The sequence below is a fragment of the Canis lupus genome, chromosome 4, assembly GCF_011100685.1.
Source record: "Canis lupus familiaris isolate Mischka breed German Shepherd chromosome 4, alternate assembly UU_Cfam_GSD_1.0, whole genome shotgun sequence".
In the NCBI taxonomy this organism is placed as follows: Eukaryota; Metazoa; Chordata; class Mammalia; order Carnivora; family Canidae; genus Canis; species Canis lupus.
In genome coordinates, this window is record NC_049225.1 from 75,066,382 (window position 1) to 75,091,601 (window position 25,220).

Sequence of the window (25,220 nt, forward strand, 5' to 3'; positions counted from 1 at the left end):
CTCATGAATAAATAAATAAAATCTTAAAAAGAAAAGAAAAGAAAACTAGAGGAGCACGGAAACCAGACGTAAAGAGGGGAGAAAACAAGTTTGGCGGGCACAGTTCTGTTTCCAGCTCACCTGCTATGAACCTGAGTGTGAGAGGGACTCCCCAGGTGGCTCAGTGGTTGAGTGTCAGCCTTTGGCTCAGGCCGTGATCCCGGGGTCCTGAGATCGAGTCCCGCATCGGGCTCCCCGCAGGGAGCTTCCTTCTCCTTCTCTGCCTGTGTCTCTGCCGTGTCTCTGTGTCTCTCGTGAATAGATAAACCGGTGCATGAGGGCCGGCACCTCTAGTCCCACGAAACTCACAGCTGTGTCTCTTTTCCAGTGTTCCGTGTCCTGCGGTGGTGGAGTGCGGATCCGCAGCGTCACGTGTGCCAAGAACCATGATGAACCTTGCGATGTGACCAGGAAACCCAACAGCCGAGCCCTCTGTGGGCTCCAGCAGTGCCCGTCCAGCCGCAGAGTCCTGAAGCCCAACAAAGGCGCGATTTCCAGTGGGACAAAGCCGCCGGCATCCCAGCCGGAGCCCCCGAAGGCCACCCCGAAGCCCATCCCGAAGGTTACCCGGAAGGCCACCCCGGAGCCCATCCCAAAGCCCATTCCGAAGGTTACCCCGAAGGCCACCCCGGAGCCCATCCCGAAGGCCACCCCGGCGCCCATCCCGAAGGTCACCCCGAAGCCCACCCCAGAGCCCACCCCGGAGCCCATCCCCAAGGCCACCCCGGAGCCCGTCCCTCCGACTCCTCGCAGCCCCAGGTCGCCGTCCACACCGCCGGGGCCCGAGTCCCTGAGCACGAGCGCCCGGGCGGCGCGCAGCCCGCCTCCCCCCACGGCCCCCGGGGGCGCCCGGCCCCCCCTCGCGTCCGGCCCGAGCATCCAGCCCTCGGGTCCCTCCTCCGCGGGAGACTTTCCCGCCGCGACAGTGGGCGGCTCCCGTTGGCCGCGGCCCGGCGCGCCTGCGTGGGGGCAGGTGACCCCCTCCTACGGCCCCTCGACCAAAGAGGCAGGAGGGGACGCTCACAGCGGCTCCGGGGAAGGCGGCGAACAGTCAGAGAACAGAAGTGAACACGACTCGGTCGCCTGGACCCAAACCCGAGCTCCCGCAGAGGATGCGCCGGGGGCGCCGGGGGCGGAGATGCCCCTTGGGGCGCCCCCAACGCCCTCCCTCGGGGCGGCGTCCCCGCGGGCCCCGTCCGGCCCCGACCCAGGGCCCGCTCCGCCGCCCGCCGAGGGGCCGGGCCCCGGGAGGCCAGCGCGCCCCGCCGCGCCCCCCGCAGGACCCGGGCCAGCGCTCCCCGGCCGCGCGGCCCCCCGCAGCGCCCCCCCGCCGCGGAGCCCGGGGCCCGGCCTGGCCGAGGCCGACGCGGAGGCCCTGATCGCCGAGGGCTTCTTGCTCAACGCGTCCGATTACCAGCGGCTCCCGCCGGGCGGCCGCTCCGCGCACTGGATTGCGGGGAACTGGAGTGAGGTAGGGGCCCGCGGGGACACGGCCGGCCCGGGGGGCGGGGTCCTCACCCAGAGGGGGCAAGCCCCGCCAGAGGCCGTGAGATGAAGGGAGGTCAGCAGTGACCCGAGCCGGGAGGGTTGGGCGAGTCCCGCCGCTGGCCCCAGGGCGGCCGAGCGGGTGTAGACCACCGCCCGCGCTCCTGCAGGCCGAGCCGCCCAGAGGGCCCGCGGGGGCATCTCGCTCGGAAAGCCGACGTCTGCAAAAAATTAGAGAGGAAGACAAACCCTCAGAGACTCCTCTGAGTCTGGGGAGCAAAGGGTTGCAGAAGGCGGAGGTGGGTGGGGGCATGGGGTGACTGGGTGACGGGCACCAAGGAGGGCACATGAGGGATGGGATGAGCACTGGGTGGTATGCTGTATGTTGGCAAGGTGAATTTGTTTTTTTTTTTAAGATTTTATTTATGTATTCATGAGAGGCACAGAGAGAGAGACAAAGGCAGAGACACAGGCAGAGGGAGAAGCAGGAAGGAGCCCAATGCGGGATTCGATTCCAGGACCCCGGGATCACGCCCCCAGAGGAAGGCAGACGCTCAGCTGCTGAGCCACCCGGGCGTGCTGGGAAACTGAATTTAAGTAAAATTTAAAAAGAAAGAGAGAAAGGAAAGGAAAGGAAAGGAAAGGAAAGGAAAGGAAAGGAAAGGAAAGGAAAGGAAAGGAAAGGAAAGGAAAGGAAAGGAAAAAGGGAAGGGAAGGAAAAAGGAAAGGAAAAAGGAAAGGAAAAGAAAAGAAGAAAAGAAAAGAAAAGAAAAGAAAAGAGAAAAGAAAAGAAAAGAAAAGAAAAGAAAAGAAAAGAAAAAAGAAAAGAGAAAGGAAAGCTGATGTTGGGACTCTGGTCATAGAACTGTGAGGCAATCCTAACTAGAGTGGAAATTGAAGGTACAATTCCTTAAAAGCATTCTCTAGTTCGGTGTTATCAGCGGTTTTCTTTGCTCTTTGGTCTGTTTGAGTGCTTCCATGAAAAAAAAAAGGTCGTTCTGGCTCATTAAAAGAATTAGAATATGAAGGAAGAAGAAAATAAATATGACGACAGAATGTTGGCCCCCAGTTTCAAGCTTCAGAAATTTGGCTAGATACTTGTTTTTCCATTTCTAGAACTAATTAGTATCCTTTTGAGACTTCAAAATCGTTTTCACCCATTTGAATTTTGAATGCACAGTCTATGAACTTGTTAAAATAATTTGACGACTCAAAAGAGGACTTTGTGGCAAAATAACCACATGTTCAAATTAGTCAGCATCTTTATGACAATCCATGGCTCCTCTCCCTGGCCAAAGAGAAGTGAAATATTTGCAGCTAATATAACTACAGTACATTTAATTTATAAGGCATATTGATTTCCAAACCACTTTCATATCTAGCCTTTTATTTTCTCCTTTTGACAACCCTGAGGAGCAGATAAGGTCTCATTTACGCCAGTTTGCAAATGGAAAAGATAAAGTTGTGGCAGTCAAGTGACTTGCCTAAGGACACAACTGTCAGTTGGATGATGACCCTTCTAACTTGACTCTACTCAATTTGTAAAAAAAAATGCATTATCTGTGCATAAAGCGAAGTGGACCTGAAAACCAAACCAAAGTAAAAGTATATGTTAGTTCTGATGATTGTGGAGGCCAGAAGTTCACTGATACCTGATTTATCTCAAATGTCATCATTTGACTTTGATAGACATAAACTGTCTTGTGAAATACATCATGGCTCACTAAGAATTTGGCAACCACAGTAAAGCCTCTGAGAGCTGTTAATTCCAGGTTGTTTGACCAGAAAAAGGGAATTGGTCCAGATTGCAGTTTCTCAGAGCAGCAAAGGATATTATTAGAACAGAGTGCGACATTTAGCAGAAATTCCCTTTATGATAGGGTTTGGTGCCCCCCCCCTTTATGCATCTTTTGAGACCAAATGTTTAGTACACAGAATTGTCAGAGAGGATCAGGAGTCAGAATGGAAACTTTGGCTTTCCCACTGTCCTGTGATTTTTATATTCTGTCCATTTCTGAAGCTGTTTCTTTCTCACCCCACTGAGATCAGTCTTCCCCAAGCCCTCTGTAAAGACCCAAACAGTTTATCAAGTCAGCGTCACCTCATCAAACTCTGATATCTCCTCTTTATTTCCTGGTTAGTTTAGGGCCAGTGGTTTCCAACCTAATGGTGAGAGGCACTTGGAGAAGACTGGGATGCTTTTGTTTGTTACGGCGATGGGGGCAGGGGGCTGCCACCAACATTCGGTATCCGAGAGCCAAAGATAATGAAAACCCTGCGACATTCAGGGAGGTCTCTTATAAGGAAGAATTGTCCAGTCCAAAATGCCAGTGGTGCCCCAGTAGTCAAGAAAGGAGGACCCTCATTTACTGCTCTTGGCTCCTCGCTGGCCTGCGCACCTCCAGTCTCTCCCCTGGGCAATGCTTTCACACACCATCACGAGAGATGAGAGATGTAAGACTGCCAAATTAGTCTTCAAAGGAATTTGCTAATCATTCCAAACTCCTGCTCACAAACCTTTACTGTCTCTTCATTAATCAGATAAATCAACTCTGACATCCAATAGCCTTTACGACGTTACGTAACGCAGCGTTGAGAACCTTGGGAATGATGGTGAACATCATTAGCTTCAGCAGATCCAAACTGCTCGGTTTCCCCAGCCTCCTGTCCCGCTCAGCACCGTGCCTCTGTTTGCATTGTTCCCTCTGCCTCGAATTTTCTTACCCATCTCCTCTACCCTTGTGAATCCCGCCTTGATCTTCAGGAGCGAGCTTTGAGTTGCTTCTTCCAGAAAGCCTCTCCTGATCCTTAAGATTAGAAGTAATTTCTAAAGTTCCTTATCATTTGATCCAAAGCCGTGCTCGCAGTGTCTTCCTACTTTCTGTCCTGTGTAGAAGGGCTGCTCATGCTCCCAATTGTATACAACATGTTCTTCTGATTATGATTTCAAAAATTAAAGAATGGATATAAAGACTAAGGTAACACTATAAATAGGCAAAACGTTTTGAAACCAGACTTTCTGGGCTGGAAACCTGGCCTGGCCACCAACTGTATATGTCCTCACATACTGTCTAATGAGGACACTGACAATGCCCAACTCAAAGATCATTAGGGGATAAAAGGAGTAACTATGTGTAAGGTACTTGGGAGAGTATGGGGCACAGAGGGAGCACCCTGGAAGTATTTGCTGTGGTATCTATTTACAAAACAGAAAACCTAGGCGCTGCACAGTGTGCATGGATGTGGCTCTTATGAAGTCAGAAAATCACCTCTCATTGAATCGCCCCATTATCCAGGCAGATGCCCTGGGCCGGGCCGTCATTTATGTGTAAGCTGTGTAGTTGTGTAAGCGGAAGTGACAGTATGATTTTCTATAGCCACTCATGGCAATTGTCATGAGTTTCGGATGCAGCCCTTCTTGTTAGATCTAGTTCTGAACATCCCGAAATCTGCTCCTTGACCTAGAAAATCAACTGCCCCGAGATCACTAGCTGTAATGAGGATGAAGGTTTCCAGGACAAAGTGAAGTCCCTCCACCTCCTCGGGGTCCTCCTTTCCTGTCTGATCCCCTCCTCCCACTTTGAAACTAATACAAGTGACAGCTGATGGAATTCCATCTCACTTCTACTGTGTTCCATGCCTTCCCCCTGTCAGCTTTACCTTGGCACGGTTGTTTGCTGCCTTAGCAGAAGCTGTCAAAAAGGAATTAAATTGTTTCCTCATGAGATCTGAATCTGGCAGGACTAAAGTCAGAGCCCCAGAGACAACACACATTTATTTGCCACATAAATATGGCACAAAGAATCATAAACATCACTTGAGCCTTACCACGTCATCACTAGCCTGGGAATTCGGTCTCACTAGGTCCTTTCCTGGGTTGGAGCAAATAGATTTTTCTATCTCTGGGCCCCCATATCTGGAAAGTGGGATTCACTATCCTGACCTCACAGCTCTGTTGTCTCTAATAGGCAACATTTGTAGAGTCCTGACCATGTGCATGAATCCCTGTGGTCCTGAATAACATCAGGAGTTTTACGGGCTAGGGAGTTAGGAACCTCCAAAAGATCACACAGTTAACCAACTGCAGAACTATAATTGTACCCTGAGTCTCAGAAGGTTAGAGAAAATGTAGGAAAGGTATCTGTTATACCTGTTACGTAGCTGTATCAGTTGCCGATTGCTACAGTAACGCTAGATGACAAGTGACCACCAGACCCCAGAGTTCTTGAGTCTGTGGTCAGCTGGGAGGTTCTGCTGATTGGGGCCCAACTCAGCCGATCTTAGGTTGGCTTGCCGTGCATGGTTGCCTGGTTTAGGGTGGCCTCGGCCGGGTCCTCGGTTCTATTTCACGTGATCTCTCATCGTCCAGCAGGCTAGCCCAGTTTCATTGTCATGGCAGAGAAAGGAGTCCAAGAAAGAGAATTGAAACTAGTAAGTCCTCTTGAGAACTGGCACATCCTCCACTGCATCTTACTGACCAAAGAAAATAAGAACAGCCTTGATTTAAGAGCCGGGGCCATGTATCCCACTGCTTGACGAGAAGAGCTGCAAAGTCCCACTGCAGAGAGAGTGCATGGCCTGTCTGGTGTGGGCCACTAGGGCAAACAACCTATGACAGTGGTCCGTGCTCTCCAGGGTTACCACCTCTACCACACATCCGCATAGTGCAGCACAACCGAGCAAGTGCTGGGGACTTAGGTACACACCAAATCCTAAAGATCTTTAAGCAGGAGAAGGCATTACCTCCATAAATGAGCCAGTCAGTTGGAAAAATGATGACCTAGGTTGTTTCCTACTCTTCCCTTTCTATGATTCTACAGTAAAGTCATCTACCAAGAGTCTGTGTCACGTTATGCATGTGTCCAACACAAGAACTTGCACAAAGTGACACAAGAAGTTATATGGAGAATGAAATTGCAGCAAGAGAAATATGGTTTTTATTTATAATGCATCAAAAGGAGCTTTCAAAGATATCATAGATGGGGGATCCCTGGTAGCTCAGCAGTTTAGCGCCTGCCTTCGGCCCGGGGCGTGATCCTGGGGGTCCCAGGATCGGGTCCCACATCAGGCTCCCTGAATAGGGCCTGCTTCTCCCTCTGCCTGTGTCTCTCATGAATAAATACATAAAATCTTTAAAAAAAAAAAAAGATGTCATAGATGGAATTTCTGCACTTTTTTTTAAAAGCCCAGAGCTGTGTTTCACATGTGTACCAATAGCCCCTCTTTCTGAGGGTGGGCTGGGGAGAAAGGATGCAAGAAAAATCATCCATATGAAAGAACTGAGCACCTAGAGTAAAGGAAATTGAGAGGGTGTAGTTCTCAACATGACCCCATGCTAAGCCTGAGGTCATCGAGAATTACAAAGAAAGAACAACATAATGTGAGGAACGGGCTTACGTTACCAGCAGAGCAGGTGATAAAAAGCACCATGTTGTAACATCCGTCTACCCCCAAGCATGGTCTGAGGACCCACAGTGTCAGCACAGTCTCCACCCCAGACCTACTGACTCAGAATCTGCATGTAGCAAGGTGCCCAGGTGACGCACATGGACACTAAAATCCCAGAGGAACTGCGACAGCAGACGGTGTCCAGCACTTTGGAGGCAGAGGGCCCCAGGCTTACTCCTTTGTCCAGGCAGCTCTCCAAGCTTCAAGGGGCTTCTTCTGCCAGTGACAGTATCAGTCTAACCATGGTTTGTCACAGGGATGAGTGACATGATGTGACGGCAGTGTTCTAACAGGCAGATGCATGGACCTGATGTCCCCTAGGAAGGGGTCCCATTGGTACAAAACTCGACAGGTGGTTTGCCTGCAGCCCCCAGACATTCACACCAGGATAATTTTAAAGAGCAGCAAATTTCCCCTGGCCTCGGCTTTTCCTGTCACATGCTGATTGGGGTTCTCATCACTGGCTGTTTATTAGAATCACCTGGGGCATTTCTGTTTCTACTGATGCCTAAACCCTACCCAGGGAAATTCAGGGTGGGACCCCAGCGCTGGTAGGCTTTTTTTTTTTTTTTCCTAATGCTCTGCGAGCAATTTCAGACTGACAGCTCCTGATTGCAGGGCGTCGCGGGGTATGTCTGAGAAAGTGGCCCTCAGCCTCTGTCCTCTCTGTGCCCCTCCCCCACCACAGTGCTCCACCACCTGCGGCCTGGGGGCCTACTGGAGAAGCGTGCAATGTAGCACCCATGTGGACTCTGACTGCGCCACCATCCAGAAGCCTGACCCCGCTAAGAGATGCCACCTCCGTCCCTGTGCCAGCTGGCAAGTGGGGAACTGGAGCAAGGTAAGTGACCTGGCTCAGCAGTGTTCTGGAGCTGGATAACCTTTTCTAAGCACTTGGAGAAGCAGGTGTGTCTCCTCCCTTCCTCCCTTGCTGCCCCCTCTGCCTTTTTCTCTATACACCTGTGGATGAGTAAATCACGGGCATTACCATAGGCCCAATTGAAGTTACACCATAGTCTTAGAACTCGTACAGAGTTTTTATTAACCCAAGTGTTTGTTTTTTTTTTTAAAAGAATTGGTCATGAGTTGTTGTTGTTGTTGTTTTTAAGATTTTTAAAATCTATCCATGAGAGACACAGAGAGAGAGAGAGAGAGTGAGGCAGAGACACAGGCAGAGGGAGAAGCAGGCTCCATGCAGTGAGCCCGATATGGGACCCGATCCCGGGTCTCCAGGATCACGCCCTGGGCTGAAGTTGGCGCAAAACCACTGGGCCCCCCTGGGCTGACCAACCCACATGTTTTTACCTGCCTATAAACTCTCCCCTTCCCAGATAAACTGGAATAAGAAGTTAAATTAGTATGATTAATTGCTTGTCCAACATGCAACATTATTTCTAAATTATTTAAGTGTAGCATTATACTTAAAACTATACATCATCACCTGTATCACTAGGTCATGACTCAGCACCTGCTCACTAAGCAAATGTTTTTTTTTTTATTTTTAAGATTTTATTTATTTATTCATGAGAGACACAGAGAGAGAGGCAGAGACATAGAGGGAGAAGCAGGCTTCCTGCGGGGAGCCTGATGCAGGACTCGATTCCAGGATCCCGGAATTATGGGCTGAGCCGAAGGCAGACATTAAACCACTGAACCACCCGGGTGACCTGAAAGTGTACTTTTTAATCTGCCAGACCCAAAATGAAATAAAAGCTGAAATGTAAGGAAAAAATTGGTCTTTCAAAGCGTATTTCCTGTGCTGATCTTTTGGAAGTGTGATTTTACTGTCTCTGCTCATCTGGCTGTGGTTACTCATTTGCTGTGCTGTCTATATGGTCCTGTGTGAAAGACTGTATCAGGTTTTTGGATATATCAGCCTTGCTGCTTGGGGGTACTAGCCAGCCCTAACCTGGCCTGGGGCTGAGCCTGGGGCTGTGGGATATACCCAGCCTATAGGACATCTGTCAGTGGTGGGGTTGACAACTGATGGGCAGGAGGAGGTGGCGCCTCTTGGAGCCTTCTGTTTGCCAAGCACATCCCAACTAGGATGCCCTTTGGGGCCCCCTTCTCTCTGGGCAGCCAGTTTCTCTTGACAGCTGAGACACATAAGAGAAAAGAAAAAGCTAGCCAGAAGTTTGGAGAGGCTGGTGACCTTTGTAGAAGTTAGCTCCGGTGGCCAGTATCGAGCTCCTATTCCCAGATGAGCAGGACCACCAGATGTCTCACTGGACATCCCCGGTTCTTTATCTGCTTTAGGCTCCTCCTCCCAAAGTAAGGGTCCGATTCTGGAGAAGGGAGGGATAGTAGGGTTACTCCCTGAAAAGATTACCATGCATCCCTTTGATACCCGCCACGCTTCCTTTCTTCTGCTTTCACACCATTTTTCTTTCAGGAAGGAGTGCTGGTTCTTTCTTCTTTTTCTTCCAACTTGTAACAGACTCAAGATCCAACAAAGACTAAGTGCTTTGCTACAAATTCTCTTCACATCCAGAAGAGCCTCAGGAGACCTTTTACATTCCTGACTTGGCCAAATGTTAACTAGTCCTAAAGTTCCACTTGGCTATCTCTGGGAACAATCCTCTCCTTGGAAACTGCACAGCTCGAAGAAAGGGCAGATGTATGAAATCACTCACACTTTTGAAAAGGACACGGTTTAACCAACTGATAGTCAACTGCCCTGACTTCTGAGTTTCTATTATTATGGGTCTTACGTACTTGCCTTCCATTTTTCCCAGGCATATTAACAACTTAGACTTTATCTGAAATTTTGATGATTAAGTGTAATTCCTTTTTAACTACTACATTATTAACCAGCTCATATGGCTGTCTGAAGGCCAAATCATGCACTAGGAGAGATTTGAGGGCCTTCTTCGTTTCACTGTTCTATTAGGACTTTGAAACTCACTCAGAGGCAAACTTCCAAAACCTAGAGTGGGAAAGTAGGCCCTTTGCTTGTCTTTAAATATCCAGAGGGTTTAGATTCTGTGGTGTTGATGGTTCACCTTCTCATAGATACTTTCTCATGGGGAAGAATTCTAATTTTCCTTTGAATCTTCTGCATTATCCCCGCAATCCCCACCCCCAATCCAAAGATGCTTTAGTTCTCATAGGACTGTGGGTCTGCCACAGACCGCTCCGAGCCTGCAGGTAGCAGGGTTACTCACCAACAATCCCCTACCTGTGTTATGGCTTTCTGAGTTGTGGTTGTTTTACTGGCCTTTGTCCCCAGCACCACGTGGGTCCCTGATGCACCTGCTGTGGACGTGCTCCAGTGTATGTGACAGTAGAATAAGGCCTCTATCTTCAAACGTCTACCTTTACCATGTCTAGAAGTGGTCTTTCAGAATGGCTTGCTTCCACTTCATGCATCAGCCTGTCTGAAGCAAATTCAAGGTCATAGTCCTTAGGTTTGTGCCAGAGGCATACTTGGGAAGACAGTTCTGCAGAACTGAGTCCTATAAGCAGTGCCGGGTGGTAGATAGGGCACATCTGGGTTGGCAACCCTGTTCTGTCATGACCAGCATATGACATTGGTCCATTCACCTGAGGAACTTTGTTTCTCTCACCTCTGAGAAATAAAGTGGATCATACTGCCTCTACTTACCTTATAGAGTTATTAAAAGGATCAAAAAGGAAAATTTTAGTGAAACCACTTTGTAAATGGTAAAAGATTGTTCAGATGAAACCCTGAGCAAACTCTGAGCTCCAGATAAAAGTTAGGACTGGCTCTTAGGTACTTACTAACCACTGGCTTCCTGGACTCGGTGTGAAAAGCCTGTGGACAGGTGACAGTAGAGAAAATCCTGTCGACAGAAGGACTGGCTCAAGCAGGTGTCCACCCCAGACAAGGTGCTCAAAGTGGCCATGAACTTTGGAAAACCTGACCTACCTTAGGGCCTGGCACTGGCCAGATACTAACATGTGCCCAACATTACACAAGAGCTTTAGATCATCGATTCCATTATCATCCAGCACAGGATCTTCTTTTTTTTTTTTTTTTTGATGGAGCTTTTGTTTTTAATTGGAAAATTTCTATTTTGGACAAAATGAAATAAAATTAAGGTCTAAATAATTGCAGTAATTATGATTTCAAATGAGTCATGAATAGAGACAATCAATTTAATAAGTTTTATCTTGTAAAATATCTCTCAAAGAAATTCTTAATGGACAATGCACATACACATATATAAATTAATATTAACTACCACTTAAAATTTTGTATGATTGCAATCAATACCTTTAGAGTGAATATATTTTCAGTGATAAATAACATGGCTCATAGAAAAAAAAGGCAAAGAAATTTGTTACCAATTTTAAATTTATTAACCATAATATACTCCTTTGAAAAATACTGAAGGCATTTCTAGGAAAAAAGAAAAGTAAAACTATTGAAAGAACTGTATTTTTTTCTTCAAAATACTGATGACATAGTATTAGGATCAGGTTTGCTGAGTAACATCAAGCATAAGAAAATGTACCAATATAAATATGTTTTATAGGATTCAGTGTACATGAATATATGCAATTTTTATTTATAGAAATATTTTTATTTTCAAAAATTGTTTCTGAGTAGAACTATTTGATAAGTGTCGGCTCATCTGATTGGATTGAGATTTATCATGACTATGCTGAAAGGAAACTCCTCAACTTCAGTCACATGATTAGGGTAACTGTATAATTTGTCTTGCACACCAGGATACATTAGAGAGTAAAAGGGGTTGTTAAATTTGTAAGGACCTTCTTTATAATTCCCACTGAGGAAATGAAAGCTCGGGTGTTTAAATCACTAATGCTTGATCACACAGCTGTTACCAAACGTTCCCAGTTTTAAGAAACCATCCACTGGGGGACACGTCATCAATTTAATGACAGCTTTTCAGAAAGAAAGGGAACACTACACAATAAATATGTACATCAGTTGTAAGACACATGCCAGTTTCAGGACATTAAAATTTGTATGAGGAAAAAAAAGGGAGAGTCGTCATGCAAGAAATTCAGGAAATGACAAAATGAGTTTGACAAGCCTTCTGTTGGGTTTGACACCAAAGTGATGCATCATCCACAGCTCCACTCACCACCGGGGGAACATCCTGATGCCTGCATTTTCTGAAGTTTTGTAAACTGGCGATTTGACAGCCCTTTATTTGCTTTCTGAGAATGAGCACTTCCCTTTTCATAGTTAAGTCTGATAGATCTTGATTATTGCTGAAATGAATCAGAAACATTTTAGCATTTTTTCTTGGAATGTTCTGTCTTCCAACCTAGGGAACATTGCAATTTTATTTTAGCAGTAATTGACTTTTGCTGGAAAGTGAGAGAAAGTGGCAGCCTTTTCTTGTGGTCTTGGGTTTTCAAATATTTGCTAAAATATTTGTATCTATTGCTAGTCTTTCTGTCTTATCCTACTTCTTGCCTTTGTGTTTATCAGATTTTATAGATGTCAATGGCGGTGATATATTTTTTTAGATCTGAGTTTGTAGAAAGGAATTTAATAGAGAATGAGCCCCTTTCCTGCTAAATACAGACCCTCCCTAACTTTGACATATAACATGTTCCCAGGAACTATATTAAAGTCCAATATGCAAAAGTCAAAACACAGCATATTATAAGGGACGTTCTGTCCCCAGCAAGCCAAAATTGAGTAGCAGGAAGGTCATCATATATTGGAAATCACTGCATTTATTTTATTCTTGATATAACTTGTTATATGTCTGATCTGTTACCCTCTCTTGATACCTTTGAGGGTTTTAGATTAAGGAATCCCTAAATAGAGGAATGACAATGAAATAGAAGCATTTAGGACCACAGAAAGCATGAACCCAAGACCATTCTGGTGAGGACTAACGTCCAGACCAGGAGGCTCTCCACAATGGCCCCTGCCATCTGTCTGTCTACCTGTACTCTTTGTCCTAGCATTCTAGCCAGCTTGCTTTTCTCAAGTGAGCCTTCTTGTTTCATAATGCTGTGCCTCTGTATATGCCATTCTGTCCATTTGGAATGTCCCCCACCCTATTTTGCCAACTGAGTGAGCATCTACTTATCCTATATGTTTCAGCTCAAATGTTGGCTCCTTTAATTTAGACCTTTCCTGACCTTTCCAGGTGAAATTGCCTACCTCCTCCATTGTGCCCTCACTAGATCGTGAATAGTTTATGATGTAATCTTTACATATATAATAGGTATATAATCTTCATTCCTTCTACTCATTTATGTAACTCTCCCCTCCTGTTAGATTGGAATATAGAGCTTGGAACTTAGCAAGTGCCCAATAACTGAAAGAAAGGGAAGTGGGGTTATGATGGGGGAAGAGATAGAAGGATGAATTTTTGGTGCTGTTCAACTTACAGTTTTTGGAATGAACCATTTAATCATAAGGGTCTTATGAATCTGTTTAGCATAAGGAAAGGAACAGAAGAGAATATTTTTTTTGTATCCCAATTTAGTATTTGGTTCAACTTGGAAAGCAAAAAAGTATTCTGAAGTCAAAAGAGACTACAAATGCAATGATCCCATACTTTATACCACTCCAGAATGTTGGGATAGTTTCATCCTCTAGTTCATCCTCCTTTCCACACCAATGGAGAAATAGAGGCTGAGAGATGAGAAGGGATTCATCCGCACTCAGGTAGTCACTTGCTGTCAGTCACACCTGAGTGCAGTCTACTGACCTCCCATCTATATGCTCAAGAATTTCACTGTACTTGACTGAACACTCTGTGTGAGTCCAACGTGGAAAATGTATCAGGATGGCTTCCCAAATCAAAAACTACACAAGGGAGAATTGAGATTTCATTTTATCTCTACCAGTGGTTCCTGTAAGCTAAGGGTATTTTTCATTTAACTTGATCTGGTCTGCAGATCACACTAGTTGAACTCAGGGGGAAACTGGAAAATGGGCCTATTTGGTCACAGTAGGGAATTGGCCAGGGTTTCTGCTCTCATTAGTCTGGCTCCTGTCCTCAGCCTGGTCCACAGTTTCCAGGTTAGGAAAACATGAATCCCGTGACTCTCCTCTAGGGCAGTAAGAAAATGAATATAATAATTGGCATTCAGCAAACAAGGCAAAACAGCATTTGGAGTGGGGTGGTTAATTATCCTGCCAATTCTCTCTTGCTAGCTGAACCAGAGGCTGTTTGGAAAAATTGAATGGAAATATCATAGATTTAATGAGTGTCTTCCCTTATTATTTATTTCAGCATATTAATAAAGTTCATTTCTCATTGAATGTGAATACTTTAACAAAAGGGGAATGCTAGCTTGAAAATTAAATTTTGGAGTTGAAGATTGCAGCAACAGATGAAAAATAGGAAAATAAAATCCCATTTCATACTTAGGTCTTGTAAAATTCCCTTGTCCTAATAAAGAACCCATTTGCTTTACCACAGGCTATTTCCCAGGAATCTGTTTTATCAAACAAGTGGGTGCTTTGAATGGAAATTATTAGCATGCTTCCTCATTTGTTCTGTGGCTGATTTCAAACAGTTACTTTTTCCTTTGTGTACTTACTACAAGGCAGAAAAGTAAGGTTTTTAAATTTGTTTTTGGGGGGTCAAGATGATGTTTGGCGAGTATCATTTATTTCTAAGAAACTAAACATTCAATTTATGGAAGTGTTAGAGCATCAGTTTGTCCCTTGTCACATGGGCCAGCATCTTTCTATGTTACAGCCCAAGGGTTGAAGTCAGGTGGCTTGGTACAATCTGCAAGTGGCGGAAGCAGGGGGAACTGTACTTCGGGGTGTACCTCTATGGAAAGTTTTGAGGAATTTTCGTTCACCATCCAAAACCCTGTGATTATGACTACTCCACTATAGCCAGAAAGAGCATAATTTTTCACTACATATAGAGGGAGCCAAACATACCTACAGCAAAGGGCACACTTTCCTGCTGGCACATTCTCTCAGTCAAAATTGAGAACCCAGTTCTCATACTTCCACACCTGTGTTTTCTGACATAGGCAGGCCCATCTTTGGATGCAGCTTGAGTGACACCCTCTCGAGGAACCGTGAGGGAAACAGTTCACTTGAGCTGGACTTAACCCTTCTTCATGACTGGAAGCCTGGAATTTCATGGTTCTCTGCAAACCCTTGTGGAATTCAGGGGATTGAAAGCCTAACACCAGGGACTCAGATATCCCCTTTTGTCTCCCTCTCCAACCAGTGCTCCAGAAACTGCAGCGGGGGCTTCCAGATCCGGGAGATTCAGTGTGTGGACAGCCGGGATCACCAGAGCCTGAGGCCATTTCACTGCCAGTTCCTGGCTGGCATTCCTCCCCCACTGAGCAGGAGCTGTAACGTGGAGCCCTGTGAGGAGTGGCAGGTGGAGCCCTGGAGCCAGGTATGGCCTCCAGATACATCATCCTCACAACTAGGCAGATGTAAACTGATGTGTTACCTTGTGAGTCTAGAAGTTAGTGAAGACCACATGTGCATCATGACAATGACTGGCCTCCATTCAGGGGCCCACCACTGTAAGGAGGAAGCCTAACGGGCCACCTTGAAGACTATGTTGTGTGCTTGCAACTGTGACAATTCAGTGTTTTATCACAAGCCAGTCTCCAAATGGATATACTGGGGAACTGGGGTCCATGTTGGGGAAATGTACACGGACCACTCTGATAAGACCCCAGTTAGGGTCTCACATGTCTCAGCTAGGCCTCTGCAATTGAGTGGGGGTCATGGCCAGATCCTTTCCACACACAGTGCATTTTACAGTTCCACCTCTCAGTTAAATGCCCAGATCACTGTTTACACAAATAGAAGGAAGTGTGTTTGTGCCTGTGTGTGTGTCCTCTGGTTTGTGAGGGCCCAGGCTCTGCTAGGTCTTGGTCCTACTTCAGCACATGAAAACAAAGTGACTGCTCTTTGGTGAAGTATGATAATCTCGTTTGCCACTAGGCAAATACCTCAACAGCTCCAAAAAAATCCTCCCACCCATATCCATGCGTGGTAGAAAGAAGAGAAAAAAAAGGAACCCAGCCTATTTTGAGTATGTCTATGGGCTGAGCATTTTGCCTACAATATTTGGCTTAATGCTCACAACAACCCGAATGGTAGGCTTTATTAATTCCATTGTATTGGTGAAGAAATTGACATCTAGAAATTAAGAAACTTACATGAGTTCACACAACTAGAAAGTAAATGGTGGAATATTAGTTTAAGCCTAAGGCAGACTGCAGTGCTTGTGCTCTTTCTAACATAGGAATCAGCCCAATAGGCATTGAACAAAAAGTGAACTGAGGAGGAAGAGTGAATCGATAACTCTCTGAGGGGGAACCAAACCTTCCACATGCCCTGGAAAGGAAGGTGGTGAACCACAACTATTGGACACAGAGTTAGTGTCAAAGCTTACAGAAGACTGAGCCCCCTAGAGCTACTTCCTGTCTACAGGGTCAAGAAGCCATGCTGATTCCTGAGGCTCCGGGCCAATACCTGGTGATTTCTGGGGTAGCAGCCACACTGTCCCTTCTCTCTCTTCCTTACCTACTTAGCTCTAGAGCACATAAAGTTCCTGCTATTCCCATGCTCTGGACTTAGGCCTCCAAGTCCTCCATGTATGATGAGCCTGGTGACAGTTTTCAGAATCCAGGAATTTGCAGAGGAGCCTTGTCAGAGAAATGCCTTCTGTAGGTTTTTAAAAATGAACAATCAGATCTGTTTTATGATTATGAAAATGATATATTCTGGGAACCCCAATCAGGATCTCTTTCCTGAAGGGCTCCCACCCCCCTCCTCTCTGAAGTGGTACTCTGTTCCAAGCAAACCACACAGTTAGAAGACTTCCCTCTGAGGGAGCAGAGGAGATGGAAAATGCAGAAATCACTCAAGTATTTCTCTGGAGCTTTTGAGGGTCTGGACACCCTTAGGTGCTTTTCCTGACCACTCAAGATGCTGCTTTTCCTATACATACCTATACACAGTATTCCATCATGAGAATACTGTGGGCCCCTTTGGCATGTCAGCCAGCCCAGACTCCCAGCATGGAAGATGCATTTCAGCTGTGGGAATGTCTCAAACTTTAGCACACTTCAGAATCATCTGGAGTTTGTCAATACACAGATGGCTGGACCCCATCCCCCAAAGTGTCCAGTTTGAAGGTCTGGGGTGAGGCCTGAATTTTGCATTTTTAACAAGCACCCAGAAGATGCTGTGGTTGCCAGTCCGGAGACCAAACTTGGAGAATCACTAGTGTACACTTTCTTCACCTCCTTTCCTAGAGATTACATAGCCAGGTGGCCCTGAATATGTGCATGAGTGTAGGCACAGTGATCTCAAATGGGGGCTCCCTTTCCTTCTTTCCTCATATAGGGTTAAAAACATATAGAATAAATGGGAAAAATCCACATTGACCCTCAAACTTGGAATATTGAAGTCAATAGATTAGTTCTTTTATTGAGCGGAATGGGTTAATTACATGTAATTTCTCTGTTTTCTATGGCACCACCACACATATTGTGCCTGATGTGATGGGTAGATATTGCCAACCATAATTATTTTGTTGTTACCATATCATAACTAAGATTTTTCAAAGTACTTCTCAAAGATTCTTGGTGGATAATGTAATTTCCTCCTAGAAATCTTGTGAAAATGAGACAATAGATCTTATAAAATTATACTAGTGAGCAAAAACCTGACACATTTTAGAGTTGTATCCCTTTAGGAATCCAGCTTGTCATCTCAAATTTGTTTTGTGAGCATTACAGTCAGTGTATCAGACCCTGGGGCAAACCTATCAATTCCCCTTTTCTGAATATGGACAAATTAAATTCTAAAGCTTTTTGTAGTGGGAAGGGAAGACTGAATGCCATTTTAAAAGGAAATGAACAAAACTGTATTGCAAATACATGCTCTTTGTTTGGACCATTGGAGCTAATCATAATAAAATGTCTACATTTTACATTTGGTTTCTAGATACTTGTGCCAGAAGGCAGAAGGCAGTTTTGGGTGAGCATTAAAGAATGAGGTCAGGGAAGAATGTATAACATATTCATAGGATATATAATCTATTCAATAACATGATGTCTATTCTGCAATGACCACTTATTTAGGTTTTTAACCAAAATTCCTTCCTTGACATGCTGTTTTACTTTAAACTATGTGACATTTTTTTTCTTGTCTCCTCAGAATGTCCTTTATCAATTTCCTTCTTTCTCTTTAATTCTTGTTTCATCACTGTTATTTGGTCATTGCAAGTAACCTGGCACAGATGCTGCAGATTCCAGTGTAGTTACTGATATGCTTAAGAACACTGCATACAACAAAAATAATAAAAAGGTCTTCCCTTATCACTGAAAATGTCACCATGTGATTTTTACCTAAACTTGTCCCTGTTATATACCAGTGTTCCAGATCCTGCGGAGGCGGAGTTCAGGAGCGAGCGGTGACTTGTCTGGGAGGTCTCTGTGACTGGACAAAAAGGCCCACGCCCACTGCGCCCTGCAACAGCCAGCCTTGCTGTCACTGGGCCACTGGGAACTGGGACCTGGTAAGAGTCAGTTATATTCTCTTCAATTTTTTTTAGCCTAGTGTTTGTTTTCTTTCTATTTCTTTTTTCATTTAATTTTAAAAATTTAATTTCAAATTTAATTTAATTTTAAAAATTCAATTTCAACTTGAGTACATAGTATACTCAGTGCTCATCACATCATGTGCCCTCCTTAATTCCTGTCACTCATCACCCAATTACCCCATCTCTCCACCAACTCCCCTTTGGCAACCCTCAGTTTGTTTCCTATAGTTAAGAAGGAACTTTTTAACTATATGCTTTTTCTCCCTCTCTGATTTTTCCCCATTCAGTTCCCCCTTCTTCCTTTGTGGTCTCTTGTACTATTTCTTATATTCCACATGTGAGTGAAACCATATGATAAATGTCTTTGTTCAATTGACTTATTTCACTCAGCATAATACCCTCCAGTTCTATCCATGTCAATATAAATGGTAGATATTCATCCTTTCTAATGGCTGAGTAAATATTCCATTGGGTATGAGTGTGTGTATATATATATATATATATATATCACTACTTCTTTATCCATTCATTTGTTAAAGGACATCTCAGCTCCTTCCACAGTTTGGTTATTGTGGACATTGCTGCTGTGAACAGTGGGGGTACAGGTATCCCATCGTTTCACTACCTCTGTATCTTTGGGGTAAATACCCAATAGTGCATTGCTGGGTTATAGGGTAGCTCTATTTTTAACTTCTTGAGGAACCTCCACACTGTTTTCCAGAGTGGCTGCACCAGCTTGCCTTCCCACCAATAGTGCAAGAGAGGTCCCCTTTCTCTACATCCTCGCCAACATTTGTTGTTTCCTGTCTTGTTAATTTTAGCCATTCTCATTGGTGTAAAGTGGTATCTCATTGTGGTTTTGATTTGTATCTTTTGATTTCAAAGGTAATATATATTAATTGTAAGCATATCCATTGATTTACAGGGTGTTTCTATATATTTTAATTCTAGTACTCTTCTGCCATTAATACCTCTAAGTCTGCTAAAAGTTGATCCTTAGCTAATCTGTGGTCAATGTTTATTGTCGAGCTCAGAAGAGAAAAGTCCAAGTACTTTCAAAAGAAAACAGATCAAATACCAATATTATCCTAGAGGCACAAAGCCCAAGGAAAGGGAATTTTGTATCCCAACACCTTGGATTCTGTGGCTTTTCCTGAAGCAAACAGAAGTTGAAATGCCCTGCAGCTTGAGGCTTAGCCTGATTTTGTGAGTTTCAGATCTTATCAACCTGCAGATCATTTTGTCAGATGGCCAGCCTGTTTGATGGAGAGACAAACAAAAAAATTAAGCTGTAATGAGGGAAAGATTTATTGTTCTCACAGAGTTTCCTTATTATATAAAGAACTGTATCAGTGACACTGAAAACAAAGAAAATTCTCCCATAGACAGATTGTACCATTCCTCTGATTTGTCATATCCTGGGTTCTCTAGAAAGTAGTCTTAAGGCCAAATCTAATACTGTATTAGGAAATACAAGGCCGAGGAGGTAGGGGTGATAGGAAAGAGGAAGGAAATAGGAAGGAGGGGAATCAACTATGAGGTTGGTATGTTACCAGACTGACCACTTGTCCTAACTCAGGAACAGCTGGTTGCTCACTCTCAAAAGAAGACCTTATAAAAGCTTCATGAACTACTGCCTCTTAAGGTCATTTATCCAGGGGCAGGAAGGGAGGAGATGATCTACTGGTTCCCATCTCTTAGGATTGGGTAAAAAGTCTCCTTACAGTTGGCTAATATCCCCTGTTGTCCTGGTTTATTCATCTGCGTGAGCATTGGGCAGGCCCCACTGTGTCTCATGCCTCAATAAGAAAAGCCCAGAGATAGAGGCAAGAGGCACACAGCATGGACATGGAAGGTTCAGGCCAGTGGGTTGTGCTTTCATGAAGCTGGCTACCACCCCAGCTGGGGCAGATCATAGGCCAATAACTGGGAGTCTATTGTCATATACAAATCCCTCAACAACTACGAATATTTTTTAAAGTAGCTTGTTCTTGTATATTTTGATAGTTATAATGCAGGCCAGTGCAGTACTTTACCAAACATAATGCCCCAGATATTTTTAAGCTGCTATATCCTTAGTGATTCTCCTTGTTCATGGTGGTGTAGCTGCTCCCGCACAGCCATGATCAATTCACATACTGGCATGTACTCTTGAAAAAAGCTTCTGCTGCTACATCCAACTCAAGGTTGTGCTGGCCTCCAGTTATCACCCACTTGAATCCAGAAAGAACAAGATGATTCATTATTGCTAAACGAACATTGTACATTAATCATTTAGCCTGCAAAAAATAAAAAAATTTTCATAGCTTAGGAAAATGCCCAATAGACAAAGAAGAATGATGCCAGCCACTTCATTTGATAGAACACATAGTATTTTCTGTGAATTCCTTTTTTTCATTGGCATCTCTAATGCTGATTCATGATGATCACCAAAGGGGATACTAGTGTCAGGCCAAGCTTTTGTTTATGCATCCTGCTAAACTGTCTACTAGGGCTAGCACTGAGCTTTCACCCTGTCCCCATGGGTCGCGTGAACAATGGAAAATGTCATGTGCAATTCTATTTTTTTCTAAGTAAATGTAATTTAATTACTTTCTATTTGGGCATCTTACAATATCCCCCTTAGCAAAGGACTTTATTTTCTGTTCACTAGAAATTTAGTTACTCCAAAACCAAGTTTCTTCATCCGTCATTGATTTCAGAACCTGAAAAGACTATACCCAACAAATAAAAATGTGTTTCAGGATTAGGCTCTTCAAAAATACCCTGGAATCCTGGATAATAATATAAGCATGTGACAAAATTACATGTGACCATTAGAAGAAAATAATTGACACAACATGAGCTATCATGAAAATGTTATAAATTTGGGCCCGTTCAGGAACTCAAAATTCCACAGAAGATTAATAACTACAGATGGACCTTTTAAGTCTATAATTTCCCTGAGGCTCTAGTACCTTATTATTCATTGTAAAGGAAAGCTGGATAATACTCTTTCTGGCAAGAAAGATAATGATAGCCCAGCAGATATTACGGTAATGATGTGTGAGGCATATCCTGCTTTTAGAGAAGTCAGCAATTGTCAAAAACAGCCCCCTTTGCCTATAAAAATGTAATCTGCTTTTCATTACAGCACTTAGGTGTTATAAAATGAGGTTTTGTGTGGTTTTTGTTCTTTGATTTCCAGCACATTTTTTCAGTTATAGTCATGTCTGGAGTTAGAACAGAAAGCATTAAAATCAATGAAAAACTTAAAATACATAGACTGACCCAGCAGTTCTACCTGTAATAATTTAGCCCACAAATATACCATCAAACGTAATCCTAGATAATGATAAAGATATTCATTGTCATGTTGTCTGTAATAGCAATTTCTAAAAATAACCTAAAGTCCTCTGATAGAACTGGTCAATCTATTAATTTATTATAGTATAGCCCTTTTAAGAATGAGGTAGAACTATATTTATGAGTTGTAAAAATTTCTAACAACAGAAGTTCAAAATTTCATGAGAGAGAGAGAGAGAGAGAGGTAACTGCCTCTTGGAGGTAGACATGAGTTAAAGTTTCCTTGGAAGAGCCATGCATCAAAAATTCTTTGATTGTGCATATCAAAGAATAGGGGGCATGAAAGGTGGCTAACACCTACCAAGCCAGCCTTTGGAATTACTCTTGACCTCCAACACCTATCATTAAGTGAAAAAGGCAAATTATAGAGATCAAGTAACACATGTGGATAGATTGAACATATACATTTGCCTCTGTTCCCCAAACTGCATTAAACAGAAGACATAAAAAAGTAAAAGTGCCACAAATCCACAAAGAGGATAGGAGACAATACCAGAGAAGGAGTCAATACAACTTTAGAAGCTAGAAGCAGATAGCAAAACTTAGAATTGACTTAGTATGTCCAACAAAGCTAAAAACTGTCCATAACAGAAATTTCCCAAGTACCCCTGAGGCAGCAGTGAGGGTGGGGAGGAATGGGAGTTGGTTGAAAGTTTGTAAGAGAGGCTTTTGGATCTTTAGGTATATCCGACATCCTGAGAAGACCCTGAAGATCTTCTCATTGGAGAGGTAAATCAAGAGAGACCTTGGAATCAATCATAGTTGGTGGGGACAAAGGAGCTCATCTCACCAAAAATCAAGTGAAAATATACACAGTAAATAGTGTCCTCCTTTCCCCAACAGAGCTCCACAAAGGCAGGGAGACTGGATTAGTCTCAAGAGAAAAAAAAAACCCACAATAGATCTCTTCCTGACCACCTTATACAAAGCCATCCCTCAGTAACTGCCCTCCATGGAACTTCCAGTCAGCTCATAGGTATGTCATCTTAAGTCAGTAGCCTAGGATTGCTGGACATTCGAGAAAATCTATCACACCAGGGACAAAATAACAAACAGAACAAAAGAAACTCCAAGGAATAGAGACCTTTAAAGAAACATCGAACTCACCCTCCCCAAAAAACTATGAGTAATCTCTTCAGAGAAACAAGAGACTATATAGTATCCATGACATAGCTTCCTAGTGCAGCTATATAAAAAGAATATAAGAAGAACCTAAGAGTTTTTATAATAGCAAAAGTAAAAAAGTAAGTAGGAATGGGAAAATAATGTGGAGAAATCTCTCAAGAAAAGGAGGACAAAGACAAAAAGAATTTATGATAAAAGGTAAGTAGAGGATCAGACCAGGAGATACAACATCGAAATAAGATTCCAGAAAAAGAGAATGGAGATGGAATAGAAATGAGGCAGTCAGGGCAGCCCTGGTGGCTTAGCAGTTTAGCGCCACCTTCAGCCCAGGGCCTGATCCTGGAGACCTGGGATCGAGTCCCATATCAGGCTCCCTGCATGGAGCCTGTTTCTCCCTCTGCCTGTGTCTCTGCTGTTTCTCTCTCTCTCTGTCATTAATAAATTAAAAAAAAAAAACTTAAAAAAAAAATAAATGAGGCAAAGAATTGATAGAAGAAAATTTTCCAGATTTGGAGAACATGAGTCTCCCACGCCCATTAAATGCTATAAGAAAAAGGAAAGTCAGGAGAGAGGAGGACCTGTTTCTACATCAGCAAAAGCAGAAAAAAAAATCTGACTCTACATGGTTGTTACCAGGATTGAACTCAAGGATATCTCCTGTGCACTTAGAACTGTGCTACCATATATCAATAGTAAGTCCAAGAAAATTATTCAGTGAAGATGCTTGCATTAGCTCTAAAACATCTATGGTTCCACCTCTTCATATTTTTCTATTCCATCCATGTTGGTTGAGTGGTAGCAACAACAGAGTTTTATAGCGTCCCACTGAAGAGAACCCTTGGTCTCTTGACAGGGCATCCAGAACTGAATGAGACTAGTGTGGAGCTTAGCTTAAGGTATGATCAATTCAGTTGCTCAGTAACCTTAGCACCTTAGCTGGGAGGTTATCAGCCCCATTTCTGTTTTGGGGAGCTCAATTCTGCACAAAGATTCCTTATTGTTACTGGTTCCAAAGAAGTGAAACTGAGCATTAACAAACCCCAAACTCACAGTATTACTACTATTAACAAAACCCAAGTCAGCCACTGTGCTTCCTACTTAATCCTCCAATTAACTACAACACAAATTCATGCATCTTCTTTATCACAAGTCACTTATTTTATAAAATAAAGTAAAATACTTTACTTACTTCTTTTTATCACGAGTCATTTTAATTGACTAATAAATGCAGGAGCAGTGACTTCTTTGCTTATTTTTGTGCTTGGCTTGGAATTAGTTCTTTCATCTTAATCTTCCCTGCCCAAGAGTAGTAGAAGGACTTCAACATCCAGGATCATTAAACCCTTATAAGCAGAAAGCAGGAAAGGAAATCATTTGTTCATTATCTAACAACGTTATTTTACAGAAAAAGAGAGAGGTTGAGTGAATGATCTAGGACAATATGCAGTAAGTGGAAAAGCCCATCTCTGGAATCTTGGTCCAGTACTCTTTATCAAATTCTGGCTTGATTAAGTTCCTTTGTTCTTGCCACTGTCCTCTGTTGCGCACTTTTATTTATTTGGGATCATCTCAGTAGCTATTTCTTACTGGTTTCTGCCCTCTGGGAGATTTTGATTATATAAGAAAGATAAAACTAAAAGTAATAAAACATGATATAAATGTTAATCATTAGAGTATCTGTCCACAATAGCTGAAATATGGAAGCAACCCAAGTATCCATCGACAGATGAATGGATAAACGAAGTGTGGTATAAACGTACAATGGAATATTATTGCACCTTAAAAGAATTTCTGGTGCATGCTATAATGAGGAGGAACCTTGAAGACATTATGCTAATTGAATACACAAGGGCCAAAGGACAAATATTGTATGATTCCACTTATATGAGGTATCTGCAAGAGTCAAATTCATAGAGACAAAAAATATAATGGTGGTTGCCAGGAGGTAGGGGTGGGTAGGTGGGAGATGGGGCACTCTTATTTGATGGGTACAGAGTTTCAATTTTGAGATATGAAAAAAGTTCTAGAGATGGATAGAGGTGATGATTGCACAACAGTGAGAATGCGCTTAAGGCTGTGGATGGTTAAAAAAAATGGTTAAAATGGTGAATTTTATGTGAATTTTATGTTTTATAGATATATACAATTAAAAGAATTTTTTTAAAGTATATGTCGTAAACTCAGACACATGTTCTTACATCCTCAGGAATCATAAGCTGCTTTCACAGGCCAGAGAACTTCCCTTCTGCTTCCCGGCAGCCACTTCAGGAC

The 25,220-nt window shown here is 43.5% G+C and overlaps 1 protein-coding gene across 1 annotated transcript in view; it reads left to right on the plus strand.

Annotated features, from left to right (window-relative positions):
- ADAMTS12 (ADAM metallopeptidase with thrombospondin type 1 motif 12) overlaps nt 1-25,220 on the plus strand; it is a 303,108-nt gene that overhangs the window by 267,889 nt on the left and 9,999 nt on the right. Inside the window, exons 19-22 of the mRNA XM_038535470.1 lie at nt 368-1,510; nt 7,661-7,813; nt 15,132-15,308; nt 18,312-18,455. Of these exons, the coding sequence (XP_038391398.1) occupies nt 368-1,510; nt 7,661-7,813; nt 15,132-15,308; nt 18,312-18,455 (1,617 nt within the window). The remainder of the gene's footprint in view (nt 1-367; nt 1,511-7,660; nt 7,814-15,131; nt 15,309-18,311; nt 18,456-25,220) is intronic.